General features: G+C 34.0%; 1 protein-coding gene across 6 annotated transcripts in view; it reads right to left on the bottom strand.

The window, feature by feature from the left end:
- The window catches only part of ARID4B (AT-rich interaction domain 4B), a 212,676-nt gene that overhangs the window by 91,314 nt on the left and 106,003 nt on the right, over positions 1-15,359 (bottom strand). For all 6 annotated transcript variants that reach the window (XM_044671621.1, XM_044671619.1, XM_044671624.1 and 3 more), the window contains exons 4-6: positions 10,746-10,811; positions 7,442-7,532; positions 6,433-6,512 (exon numbers count right to left, since the gene is read on the bottom strand). In XM_044671621.1, coding sequence (XP_044527556.1) covers positions 6,433-6,512; positions 7,442-7,532; positions 10,746-10,811 — 237 coding nt within the window. The remainder of the gene's footprint in view (positions 1-6,432; positions 6,513-7,441; positions 7,533-10,745; positions 10,812-15,359) is intronic.

The raw sequence follows: 15,359 nt of genomic DNA, 5'->3' as shown, positions 1-15,359 counted from the left end.
AGACAGAAGGATAAAAACGAAGTGCCAGGATTAGCACTCTCTCTTTTCCGGATGAAGCAGCATAGTGGCGGAGGTAATGGTGGGTCTTTCAAACTGACTCTTAACGTGGCACATGGCTTCATTTTTCTAATGGTTACCAATAAATCTTTTAATACCCTAATATTTTAAAATCTATCCTTCTATATCCATTTTATTTCTTACACCTAGGATTACCTCTTGCCCCAATACATAGCCTCTCTCAGGAATATGGGGTGCCCCACATAGGCCCTGAATTCCTGGCCAGACACCATTGTCCTAGATCTCTCAGTCTGTCTCCCTATGCTGACCTTAGAGGGATAAATGATTTGGTGTGATTTTTCTGGAATTTCCCATCTAAATACCTCCAATTTATAGCAATCATTCCTTTCACTCTAACCAAAAAGTCTCAGCTTTCATACATTGCTTCCCTCTCAGCTCCCAAATCCTGCACAACCTCACCAAATACTTTGCTGCCTACACCGGAGATCATGCTTTGAAAGAACTCAAGCCCTAAGGTACTATTCTGAGAACATCTTTAACTTTCTCTATAACCTTTTCAAATATCTTATATTATTTTCCCCCTAACACTCACTGCTCACTCTGAAACCAAGAACTATAACTAAATCATCTTTTCTATTGTTCCTGGATAAGGTATATTAACCAATTCCCTGTGGCCCTGATCATCATCCCAGCAACTTTCTCAATCTCTGTGATTGTTCTTGATCCCTTAGAACAGTGATGGGCAAACTTTTTAAAGACGGAACCAAAGGAAAGGAAATACTCATCTGTCAGTCTGTTTCTAAGGCAGCAACTCTTTCGAAGTTTCATTGTATTGTATCCTACTCATCGTATTCATCAGATTAGGAATAATGTCGAGTGGCTGGAAAGAACATTTCAGGGGGCCGCATCTGGCTGGCAGGCCATACTTTGCCCATCACTGCCCTAGAATAGTCTCCTACATTGGGATATAAACTTGAACTCAAGGAGTGTCTTTATTTCTGTATTTTTATCTGTAGTGCTCTGCGCACTACATTATACACTACATACTATTTGGCAATATTCCATACTTGACAAATACTTCTCTCACTCTGCCTCTTTCTGTCACACTGTCTCTCATTCACTCATACATGCACACGCACACACACACTCTGACCCTTTATGTTTAGTTCATTTATTCTTTTGGACTTTGTTTTATATTATGCAAGGGGCTGGTCTAAATCCTTTTACGGGGGAAAAACCCTTACCTTCCATCTTAGAATTAATATTGTATATTAGTTCCAAGGCAAAACAGTAAGAGCTAGCCAACTGAGGATAAAGTCACTTGATCTGGGTCAAACAGGTAGGAAGTATCTGAGACCAGATTTCAACCCAGGACCTCTTGTCTCTAGGCCTGGCTCTCTATCCACTGAGCCACCTAACTGCCCCCTCAAACAATTTTCATATTTAGTTTCTCCTCTATGAGTTTGTGTTTTGGATGTTAATAAACACTGGGATACTAGATGACTGATGACATTTGAATGTTGCATGCGTACACACACACAGATTGAAAAAGGCATATACACATAAAACTATTGATCTCCTTCTATATTTTTCTAACCATTTAAATAATGTTGATGGTGGTGACTTTATAATATTGTATAATGCTTACCACATTACAGATACTTAATACATACTTATTGATTAACTAATATATTTTGAGGTCAAGCAATATTGGTCTAGCATTTAAGATATCACAAACTAGATGTCAAACTGATATATTAAATGTAATATATACAAAAACTGAAACTTCCCCCACCAAATCATCCTCTCCTCTTACCTTTCCTATTATTGTAGATGTTAACATCCTCCTCCTAGTACTCAGGTTTGAAACTTAGGAATAATTCTAAATTCCTTACTATTTTTGACCCCACTTATATCCAAATTGTTGCCAAAAGTCTGTCTAGTTCACCTTTCCAACAACTCTCTAATGTGCCCCATTTTCTCCTCTGATACTGCCACTACTCTTGTTCAGGCCTTCATCACATCACACCTTGATTATTTTAACAGCCTAATGGTGAGTCAGTGGGCTTCATGTCTTTCCCCATTCCAATTCATCTTCCATTCAGTCAGTAAAGTGGATTAAAGTTTAGTGACATATAGTTTAATGACTTTTGGGGCCTATTTGCAAATTGCTTTCAAGAATGTCTAGATGAATTCACACTTCCATTAAGAGTGCATCAATTACTATTATTCTAAAGACACTCCCACATACATATCCCCACATTTGTCATTTTTCTTTTTTTTTTTGTCAGTTTGTCAATGAGAGTGAAATGGAATCTCAGAGTCTATTTAATTTGCATTTCAATAATTATTAATAATGTGGAGTATTTTTTTCATATAGCTATTTGTAGCTTTGTTTTCTTCCTCTGAAAACTGAATACCCTCTTATTTAGTCCCTTTTCTAACAATCTCAACAATGGCCCTTCTTCCTACAAGAAATTACATCATCATTCTTGCCCCTGAGTGCACTAGTCCTCCCTTCCCCTTTGCTATAAAATCTGTCTTTCTTGAAGTACATCCCAGGCAGAAGCAGTGGGAGCTCTATCAGCATAGCCCATTGCATGGGATTCAGAAGTGTCCACCCATCAACATCTCCAATGGTTCATTAAAGCAGAAGTTATATCAATCACCAAAAGCAGAGGAGCCACCTGAATAAAACAATATAACCAGGATGAATGTTATTATAGGCACCCTGTTTACTCAAGTAGTATAAGACCCATAGAAGAAACTATTAATTTTGCTCTTGAGCTGTGGAGTGTACTACTTTCTTTGGGAAATATTCAAAGATACCTTTAAGAAGCAGCAGTTTAGGTAGAAGACATATTTGTGTTCAGTTGATTAATTTGTTGTAGCAAACTGCTAGTTTTCTAACCTCAAAAAGCCAGAGTAATCACTGCTGAATAGATTATTTTGGTTTTTGGATATATAAAGAAAAAGCTTAAAAGATGGCTAAAAAACATGGCAATATATGATTGTCAAAGGTACCCTGGAGAAGGGTCTTCTGGAAGGCAAATTCAGTAGCAGCAATAATGTGAAGAAGATAGCCCAAGACTTCTTCCACTCTACTGATTTAAAAGGAAAACTCTTGGCACTGTTAGCAGATGATGAAATTGAAAAGAGAATGGAGAGAGCAAAAATATAAACTTGAATGATGGATTCAAATCTATCTGCAGAATTCTGTTAAGGTTGACTGTTAAAGCTTTTTCAAGTGGCCAAATTTAAGATTTGATGAATTGTAGCACTATGTAGGCCAGTGGTTCCCAAACTTTTTTGGCCTACCACCCCCTTTCCAGAAAAAATATTACTTGGCCCCCTGGAAATTATTTTTTTTAATTTTAATAGCAATTAATAGGAAAGATAAATGCACCTGTGGCCATCACCGCCCCCGCCCCGGATCACTGCAGCATCCACCAGGAGGTAGTAGCACCCACTTTGGGAATCACTGATGTAGACAAAGCCAGATGTCATTACCATGGAAATTCAGACCTGTTTAGCTTGTAATATTGTGGCCTAGTTGGTGGATTGGGCATCCTAGACTAGTGAGCCTTTCTGTAATGCTATGTCTGCTACTTTGATAGAGTACCACATTTCTACTGAGCTATATTTCTCTCACCGTTCTGGTATGAAATCCAGTCCTGCCTTCCATGAAAACTACCTCCCTCCTACATCAACAAATCCAACACCTTGACCACAATAAAAACTCTGGGGAGGGGGCAGCTGGGTAGCTCAGTGGAGTGAGAGTCAGGCCTAGAGACAGGAGGTCCTAGGTTCAAACCCGGCCTCAGCTACTTCCCAGCTGTGTGACCCTGGGCAAGTCACTTGACCCCCATTGCCCACCCTTACCAATCTTCCACCTATGAGACAATACACCGAAGTACAAGGGTTTAAAAAAAAAAAAAACCCTGGGGAATAGGAATACTGGACAAGATTCTGATAAAATAAAGGAAAGGAAAAAAGCAAGATGGTCTCTGGTATTAAGACCCATAGTAGTACCCTCCATCACAACCACATCAAAGATGTCATTTATGGTCAAAAAATTGGCCTAATTTTCCCCAAATTACAAGTACTAATTACAAAAATAAGGTTACTTTTCTTGTCTGCTAGTGTAGACAGAGATGTGACTGCAGCGACAGAAAAGGCAATGTTTTATGAAAGTGATATGCTTAACCTCTCTGTGGATGGGAAAGGGGGCAAAAATATAAGTTTAATGTCTCGGTATATTAGAGAGCAGGCTGGTTTGTTGTGCTACCTGCTAGCATGCTCTCTTAACTAAAAAAATACTACTCTCCACTAAAAAATTATGTTGATTCCATATCAATTTGTAACATTTTTGTTATTGACTTAATTTGTTTTGGATAGTTTCTATTAAACTTGGACCAGAGGAAATTTCTTTAATTATATATTTTCAAAAGTTCTGTTTTTCACTTTTTCTACAAATTTCCAAGAAACCTTTGTGAAGAATGAATAAAAGCAAAAAAAAATATTTACCAGGTGATGGGGAAAAAAAGAGAAAAGAAAAATTGCCTGTTCATCTTCTTCAACTCTTTATCATTTGGGGAATCTCTCTTATTTTCATAAATTTGTATTATATACTTTGGAAAGAAACCTTTATCAGAGAAACTTTCTACAAATATTTTTCCCCAGTTAACTCTTTCTCTTCTAATTTTAGGTGCACTGGTTTATTTATGCAAGATCACTGAAATTTTACACAAACAAAATTGTCCATTTTATTTTCTGTGATTTTCTCTCTCTTGATTGTATTGTCCTTGCTCCTCTAATTTGTTTCTGATATGATCGTTTATATCTAAGTCAAGAAGCTACTAGGAGCTTATCATTGTACATAGTTTGAGGTGCTTGAGTGTAGATATAATTTTGCTGAACTACTTTCCATTTTTCCTAGAAATTTTAACATTAAGTCCTTATCTCAATATCAGTTATCACAGAATTAAGAGATTAGAGCTACATTATCATTAACCCAGTGATGATAATAATTAATATTTTACAAGTCTTTATGATTTGAAAATCATTTTCCTTATAATAACTATGTGAGATAAATATTATAAGCATTATTACTCCTATTTTATAAATAAGGAAAATAAGAACCTTGTCTAAGAACATACTACTACAAAATATCTAAGCTGAAATTAGAATTCTAGTCTTTCTAGACTCTAAGTCTAGGAATCTTTACTTTTGACTACTATGATTCAATTTCTCTTTCAGTTCTAAAATATTATGGAAAAAGTCTGTATAATATTTATTATATATGTATATATGTTATATATGCACATATTTGTATAGCTATAAAGTTCATAGATTATATTTTGGTATATACATATATACACGTACATAAACATATACAAACACACAGACACAAATAAACTGGAACAGATATTAAATTGTGTGTGTGTGTGTGTGTGTGTGTGTGTGTGTGTGTGTGTGTGTTTTAATATCAAAGCTAGGTCATATAAGCTCTAGGGACTAAACCTAGGAATTCATTAACTCGTATTTTTAACAAAGATATCTATACTTTTTTTTTGAAACCCTTACCTTCCATCTAGGAATCAATACTGTGTATTAGTCCCAAGGCAGAAGAGTGGTAAGGGCTAGGCAATGGGGGTTAAGTGACTTGCCCAGGGTCATACAGCTAGGAAGTGTCTGAGGCCAGATTTGAACCTAGAATCTCCTGTCTCTAGGCCTGGCTCTCAATCCACTGAGCTACCACTGCCCCCATCTATACTTTTTTGAATAGGAAAAGAAATCATTTCCAAATACTGCCTCTGAGCTCCATCTCATATCCGTTATTCCCATCATGGTCATAAGCCAGGCTTAATAAGCATGTCCAAAAAAAAGCTATTCCTTGTCATAATATAAGAATATTAACATCAGGAATTGATTACATCTAGAATTATTTCTATCTCTCAATTTTAAAAGATGTCAGATTATGAATTTAAAAGGTAATTTCTTTGTTTACAGAGAATAACCTCCTAATTGATATCCCTACCTCAAGTCTCTCTCCTCTCCACTTTATCTTCCCTACTCTAATTCATCTTTCCAAAAATGCACTTAAATAAAGTGGACACAGTCTAATAACAGTTCAAAAATGGGGAATCACAGTATCTAATACTGACAAGTAACTGCATTCTATTTCCTTTGATTTGCAAACAGAAATTAAAAGAAAAAAAGAAAACTTTTTTTTGATCATCAAACAAGAAAATCAAATTAGGCTTCAAAGTTTTGATTCTTTATTTTTTGATGCTACTTATAAATTGCTTATTTTCCTACTCAAGTAATTTGATTGATTGAGCAAAGTCAAAAAAATCAGTTTCAAGAAAACTAGAAACTCAGATATTTTCATTTATTAAAATAATTACTTACTTCACTTTCAGCAAAATGTCTTTCTCCTTTTAAGCATAATGAAGATCTTCGAAGTGTTTTCTCATCTCCATCATCAAAAACTGTTAAAAGAAAATAAAAGTGGAAGTTGTCATGAGGATCAAACAGAGAAAACAAGTAGAAAAACAATGACACAAAATAGTTTTATTTCAATCAAACAAATTAATGTTTGGTTTTAGGTTCAAAAAATGCTAGAATTCTGAAAAGTAGTTTTCCTTGTATATGCTGTACATACTTAAAGAGGTAATAATAAATGTCAAAAATCAAAAAATTTACCATTTGCAACTAGTTTGTGGCTAAAATTTGGTATTGCAATGGCTGGCAAAGGAAAACATAGCTTATTATATGAACTCATTTTAGAATAAAAATAAACAGAAGCTACTTTGAATGCTGAAGTTACTACATTACTACTAATTGCAACGTTCCTTCTAAATTCTAGATATTTTAAGCATAAAAGGTAACCATGATTTAGAATGGTGGCCAAATACTACCCTTAGTTACCTTTTAAACACACTCATATTTGAAATCCAATTCTCTTCATCAAGAAGATGAATGATCTGATGAAACAACCTCAAGTAGGATCTAGCAAAGTACCCTTTCACATTTCTAATTTTAAAAATTGTTTACCTAATACTAAACAATCCTTACATCTCTAGAACTCCACCTTGATCAGAGTGAATAACTTTTAGGAAAAAATGCTATATAACCTTTTTGCCTAGATTTAATTTAAAAATATTGAGTCTCTATTAACTAATGATATTAGGGTAGAATTATCTTCTTTATATTTAGCTTTCGCTGATTTAGGCATTAAGACTATCTCTATCTCATAAAAGAGTATTTTACAATGTTTTCTTTCTCAATTATTGAGAATAATTTGTATATATAGCAAGCAATAAATATCTCTATAAAAAAGTTTGATTGAATTCTCCTATAAATTGGATTTGGTTCAATTTAGCCAGATATCTCTTTATAGTTAGAATTATTCCCTTACCTACAGTATACCAACTTGCATCGGTTAATTTATTGATGACTGCTTCTTGATAGGCACCATCCAGATTCTTTACTTCTACAATTGCTCCTACCTAAAATATGAAAAGAAAAATTCTTTTAAAAGTTTAATAATACATGAAAGATAATTTTAACATTTTACCTTACACTGCACTTTCTACTTTATCAAGGTAAAATTTTAAGATATTAGTTTCATATAGTTGCCTATACCAATAGTAGAATAGATGATAATAAGAGCCTATTTCAGAAACAAAACTTCTTTTCCAACAGGATTTAACAAATTGAGAATCATCCCAACATAATTCTAAGCTCTGAACGCTGATATATTTTTTTAAAAAGCAGATTATCTATAGATAATGAAGAGGGGTGAAAAATATCATATCAAATTCAGAGGGGTTGCAATATTTATTTTTTTGGAAGCTGCTTAAATAATATACATGAGTATGAATTTCTTATTTTCTTTTTAAAATATAAGTTCATTTTAATTCCTCTTCATTATTTAGAAATTGTTTTTTTTCCCCACTCTGGGAGCTTCTATACCCACATGAGATATAAATGATAAATTTAACTGGAGAATCTGAGTCAATAAGCAATTTCTCACACACACACACACACACACACACACACACACACACACACACACACACACACACACACAGAGTTTCTTAAATAATCCTGTCGAAGTATTTAAACTGGTATATGAAAAACATTACCCAAACCTTTCACACACATTCACACACACATTCACACACACACAGACACACAGTTTCTTAAATAATCCTGCCAAAGTATTTAAAATGGTATAAGAAAAACATTACCCAAACCTAAACACATGAATTACTTTCTAAAAAAGATTCAATCAAGTCTAAGATGCTCAATTAATAAATGCTTAAAACCTATTCCAGTTAATAAAGAATATAATACATATATATACATATAAAATTTCTAAAAGTACATGGCAGCTTTAATGCTGATCAGACTTATTCCACTTAGGATCTGAAGGAACCATGAGGGGAAAAAATTCTATGTTACTTAAATAAATTTAAATCTTATGTCTAAAGTATAGAAATAACACCAGCATGTGGTGATATTTATTAATTTATTTTCTTTCAACTCAAAAGATCTGGATATGATTTAAGTAAGTGTATCATTCTATAATTTCTGGAAGTGAATACAACTAATTGTGATCATGCTCTTTGTAGATATGATTTATTTTCTTTAGGAACATTTTAACTAGTGTATAATTAGAACCTGCTCCCCAGAACTCCAATTCCCAGCATCCCACTTTCTTTCTCATGTTACATCCTTACATTTTGGAGATAAAGTTTGTGTGTGACCCTGCCCCACTCTCTTTCCCTGTTAACATGGCTAGGAAAACTTCTCTTTACTTAAGCTTCTATTTTTTATTTTTATTTCTTTTACTTCAAGTGATTATTGATAAATCTTATAAAATATAACACTTGGAATTACTGGATATTAATTTTAATCTTACACTAGGAACTAACTCTACATCACTGAGTTGAAAGGAATCAAATATGTCTGGAAGTCTACTCTATCAATAAAATAGATGCAATAATAATTTTTAAAAGTTTGTTGCACTTATCTGAATTTGAAATCAGTGGTTTCACACTAAGTCACATACATAGGAATTAAAAAGAAATCAAGAAAATATTTCATAATGAAATAAAAAAACCCAAATCAAAAACAGTGATTAGAAGAACCAGTTAGCCAGGAGAAAAGCAACTTGAAAACCAGATTAACTACCTTCCCCTATCTGCCTTGTTCAGAGGCATCTCTCAATTATACAGAATTGACCCTGAAAACCTATAGTAGATTATTATTCTTGACCAGAGAGGTAATAAGTGAATTGAAGAATCAAAGAGGAAGAATACTGGTATACTTAACACACAATGCTACTGTGTACTTGCATGGTCTGTATGCATGTAAGTATAGGGAAAAGTAATGATTTGTGTGCACACACACACACACACACACATACGCACAAAAGAAGTAATGGTAGATACAAAGCTATAGAGAACATTGCAAAATGATGTTTGGCATGCAAAAAGCAGCAACATTTTTGTATGTTGTGGCCATGTATGAACATGTATGAAGCTGGTCATGTGCTAAAAATGAGGGAAAATAGATACTCTAGATACTCTTTTTTTTTTTTTTTTAAACCCTTACCTTCCATCTTGGAGTCAATACTGTGTATTGGCTCCAAGGCAGAAGGGTGGTAAGGGCTAGGCAATGGGGATTAAGTCACTTGCCCAGGGTCACACAGCTTGGAAGTGTCTGAGTTCAGATTTGAACGTAGGACCTCCCATCTCTAGGCCTGGCTCTCAATCCACTGAGCCACCCAACTGCCTCCCATAGATATGCTATTTCTAAAATAATTTTCAAAATCAGAAGGTTCTTAGAATACTAGGTCTAAGGAGGACTTATGGAAAGGTATGGTCCAGAATTGCACAAGAGGAAAAGATATGGATATACTTTACTCTTCACCAGTTTAAGATATTCGCATAATAGTTAACATTTCTATAGCACTTAACATGTACCAAGCACAGTACTGATTAAGGGCTTTGCAATTATTATCCTATTTGATCCTAACAGAAACCCAGAGATTTAGATGCTGCTATTATCCTCTTTTAACAGTAACCCAGAGATTTAGATGCTGCTATTATCCTCTTTTTATAGATAAGGAAACTGAGGCAAACAGAGGTTAAACAGCTTGTAGGGTCATATCTGGTGCTAGATTTAAAGTCTTCCTGACTCAAGTCCCAGAATTCTATACACTACCCCTGAACTGTCCATGCCAATAAGAGTTGAGATTCAAAGTACTGAAGCAATAGTGAATAGCAACAACTATCTGGTAGAAAGCAGCCCATAGGTCATTATTTTAAATTTTCTGTTCATTCTAACAGTGCTTCTTTTGTCTCTAATAATCCAAATAATTGAGAAAAAAAGAAACATTCATCTGCTCAGATATTTTATCTTTCTATACATGTAAAATGATCATGTATTTATGATTCCATATCCTTTGTATTAATATTAATTTTTACATGTGTAAGATAACTGTTTCCAGTTCCATATTATTTAATACTCTGTATCAATTTATTAATTTCCTTAACATTTAATATTTTAATAAACATGACAGAACTAAACGGACAAATATTCTAAAGAGATGTATGCAGTGTTGATAACTATATGAGCTGAGAACACACTTTAAAGAATCTAATATTTCCGAAATCAAGACTACTTGATTAGATACCAAATGAATGAATTACCTTTAGTGGGCCTTTTATGTGATCATCTTGAACTTCCATTGTTGAAGAATCATGCCTAAATGTTACCTAGAGATCACAAATTTAATTAGTTACCACTTATAAATAAATTCCAGGACCTCAAGCTCATTCCTTTTCTATCAAAAGTGATTTAAATTTTTGTCCATCTAATTTAAAAGTTTCAGTTTGTTTAATATCCAAGTTATAACAAGATTAACCAAAAATCATACATTTAAAAATTATGACAAATTGAATTTTACTACTCAAACACCTCTTCCATCATGATTTCATCTTTAAATTGCTCCATGCTTAAGGATGCGACATATTATTCTTTGTTCAATGCTATTATTTCATTGCCTTGCTTTATTTATACTGATGATGGAAAAGTTATTCTATTAAGCTCTTCCTGATTCTGTACTGGTTAAAGAATAAAGCTTGTCCTAATGATGCTAAAAATGGAAAATATAAGAAAAGCATTAAAGTGATCTGTGTTTCAGATTATTTGCAATACCCTTCTTTCAAGATATGTAGTATCAGAGACTGTTCTTCAGTTTTTATACAAGAATGGCATATAACAACATAACAACACATGACACCAATTAAATTTAAGATAGAGTACAATATAGAGAGCAAAAGGGAAAAAACCAAATAACATGCTACTTTCAAAATCTGATGTCTGTTTCCAAGCTCTGCACATGCAAAATGCCCATGAGAATACTGAATTTCTGGAACAAATACTAGTTTAAACTATTCCTGATTCTGTTAAGAAAGTTTTGTTTGGGGGTAGGAGAGTTTGTGATAAGCCTAACATCAACTATAACTTTTATAGTATATTTGCCATCAAGTTATATGGCAATTCTTACATATTTGATTTGAATGAATTAAAATCTTTCACAATTACCAATGCTCTAGTGGTAAAATTGCAATAACTCTTTAGGAACCACCAAAATTATCAATATACCACTCCTTCACCTCTCCCTGAGTGAAAGAATATAATCTCTTACTGTTTCATTTTGAGAGAGGCTCAAAATATACAGATTATTTTCATATTCTATAGTCCTTTCTCCATCTTCATATCTGAAAAATTGATGGTCACTGGATCAGATTCTATAGGAGGGCTGAGTTGACTTTCAAGGATAAAGTGTTTTAGCATTAAAACACTACTAGATCTCTAGATGTTTTAGAAGCCAATTTTTATTAGAATCTTTTTTTTCTATGAAAGTATCATAATGTCCTTTTTAATCACTATTTTCCAGAATCTGTAAACTGTCTTAAAATCTCCTAATTTGTAGATTCAAAATAAATTAGTCTCATACACACTATAAATCAGTCTCATACACAATATAAAACATGTTCAGAAAATTTGGAGTTTGGGGAAAATGAATTCCTAAGTGGTTCCCTATGCTGTATTGTATAGAGGCCTGAAACCTTCCTATAAAATATATTGACTTTTGACCCAAATTTGCAACCATAAAATATATCAAGCACCATTTTGTAAATTACAAACATGCCCAAATTCTCATTAATATTAACTAATCAAATGCAAATACTCTTAAGAATACTTAGAAAAAGTTAATATTTTTAAAAAATTTATTTTTTCTTTAAAAAATGTTAATTTTCCAATTATATTCAACAAAAGTGTGTATCCCTAAGTCAATAAATAATAGAAAATTAGAGGTGTCAGGGTGCTGTATAGGTCATCTAGAGCAATGGTATCAAACTCAAATAGAAAACATCTTTGTAGGCAAAATATTACTTTGGAAATTGTCATTTATCTTGCTATATTTTTATACATTTTATATATTTACTTATTATAATATTATAGTATTACAAAGGCAGGTGGTAAAAAAGGAAAGAATTCTATTCATTTGTTCATATAGGATTGTAGCTCTGCTCTCCTGTATTTATAAATTAAGGCAATTGCACAGTTGGGTAATAGCGCTTCCCCTATTTCCTTCAGAAAAGTGGCATGGAAAAATTAAAGTTGAATTGAGTTATTTTTTGAAAAATGGTGGGGTTTTTTGGCCCCTCTAAAAAACAATTTGATTTTAAAGCTCAAATAGTTTTTCCATCAGGTTATAAGGCTGTGTTGGGTGCTCTTCTTTTGCCTATATCTTCTGTCTTTGTTAAGGATAACAGGGTAAACAGTATGCCATTATCACTGGACTAACTTTTATTATAGGGATGGTAGAGACCTGCTCCTTATTTAACTGTAAACAAGAATTCTCTTAGGTAATGAAGTCAGTCAGCTATAGCTGCCCTGATGGTGCTACCATAAGGCAGGCGGAAAGGGTTTATGGACATCTTTCTGAGACCCACCCTTTCCTAAGATGAAGTAGTGAGGAAGGAGTAGAGGTCTCTGAGGCTACTGCTTATATACCTATTTTCCAATCAGAGATGTCCAGGGCAGGGACTAGATGATGTCAGAAAGGATTTATATTGACTTACAGGACAGGAAGTTGCTCTCTTTTCTTGCCCTAGCTATTTAGTTGCTTATGCTCTCTTGCCCAGCTCTCCTGTTCTAGCTGTTTGCATTCTTTTCGTATCTGTTTAGACAGGGAGTCCACTGGCTATTTACAAATCTTGAGCAGCCAATTAAATAAATGAACTTAAAATTTAATATATACAGCCTCCAGAGAATTTTATTCGTTACAGTAGTTACAAATTTCAAATACATGAAGATTACAGCTATGTGAAGTGAGAACAGGAAAGGGCTTAAAGTCTGCTTCTTCTAGTATTAGATTATACATTATATAATATATATTCATGATATAGATCAGTGGTTCCCAAACTTTTTTGGCCTACCGCCCCCTTTCCAGAAAAAATATTACTTAGCCCCCTTGAAATTAATTTTTGTTAAATTGTAATAGCAATTAATAGGAAAGATAAAGGCACCTGTGGCCATCACTGCTCCCCTGGATCGCTGCAGCACCCACAAGGGGGCGGTAGAGCCCACTTTTGGAATCACTGATATAGATTATATGTACTATACATTATATAATGTATAAATAGGCACTATATACATATATTTTTAATATATTTTGTTAAACATTTTCTTTTCTTTCCTTTTTTAAACCCTTAACTTCCGTATATTGGCTCATAGGTGGAAGAGTGGTAAGGGTGGGCAATGGGGGTCAAGTGACTTGCCCAGGGTCACATAGCTAGGAAGTGTCTGAGGCCGGATTTGAGCCTAGGATCTCCTGTCTCTAGGCCTGGCTCTCAATCCACTGAGCTACCCAGCTGCCCTTGTTAAACATTTTCAAATTACATTTTGATCTGGTTTGGTTAGCTAAGCAGATATCAAATTTGTGGAAAGTGAGTTTGTTACCTCTAATGTAGACTAGAGTTCCTTCGTTTTACAGATAATCAAAGTGAGGTCTCAAGAAATTAAATGAAGAATACAAGAAGTGGCAGGGCCAGATTTGGTCAATTTCAAATGCAGTAATTTATCAAAGATCATGAGCCAATCACTGTTAAAACTGAGGCTAAAATCCGGTTCTTCTAATTTTAAATACAGGACTCTTTCAAATATAAAATGCTACAATTCAAACTTCTTTAAGTAAAATTCTGTATGCTATGTTTACATAGAAAGACTATTACCACAAAATCATAAACTGAAGAAAGAGACCTTGGTAAAATAATTTTCAGAAAATCTGGGTGAAATCCCATTAATATATATTTGTGTAAACTGTTATATAATATTCATGAGATCATAATTTAAAAGATGATGTGGCAAATAAAATTACTGGTATAACGTCAGGCAATTGCATGCAATATCCAAAGCATGGCATAACAAACAAGTGAAAAACCAATCTAACACTTCCAATAAGGGAAAACAAGAATAATTTGAGGTAAATTGCTCTTCTTCTCTTGCTATTCTCCTGTTCTTCTGACTAAACCTTCTTATAAACTGCCTGTTTGTTCTCAACCACACCTGCACTCAGGTGAGAAAATGTTTTCTATCAATGCAAGTTGGTATGTTCTCTGCAATTCATAATTTTAGAGAGTAGCCTAGAGTCCTGAGAAGTTAAGGGACTTGGCCAAGGTCACAGAGGCAGTATGAGTCAGAGGTGGATTTTAATTTGGGCACAGCACTTTAGTCAATACAACATGCTGCCTCTGGGACACTGTGGGAACCAAAACCAGTGAAAATATGAGGTAATAAATTCCTGGGATAGAGTAGTTCCCTGTAGCCTCTACACTCTCAGGAAAACAAAGAGAATACCCAGATGGTACAACAATTTAAACAAAAGGGAAGTAGAAACAGAAACTCAAAGAAAAACCACCTAAGAGCCTATTGGGCATAAGGCATTCTGATAATTGCTGAAAATAAATAGACAAAAAATCCACAAGAATTAAACAGTGCTTTCCCTCAAGGAACTAAGATGAGGGGAAAGAGATACATACGCATATATATATATACATCAGTGATTCCCAAAGTGGGCACTACCACCCCCTGGTGGATGCTGCAGCGATCCATGGGAGTGGTGACGGCCACAGTGCATTTATCTTTCCTATTAATTGCTATTAAAATTTTAAAAAATTTAACTTCCAGGGGGCTAAGTAATATTTTTTTTGGAAAGGGGGTGGTAGGCCAAAAAAGTTTGGGAACCACTG

The sequence above is a fragment of the Gracilinanus agilis genome, chromosome 4 (genome assembly GCF_016433145.1).
Source record: "Gracilinanus agilis isolate LMUSP501 chromosome 4, AgileGrace, whole genome shotgun sequence".
NCBI classification, from domain to species: domain Eukaryota; kingdom Metazoa; phylum Chordata; class Mammalia; order Didelphimorphia; family Didelphidae; genus Gracilinanus; species Gracilinanus agilis.
This window is presented reverse-complemented; position numbering and strand designations above follow the sequence as displayed.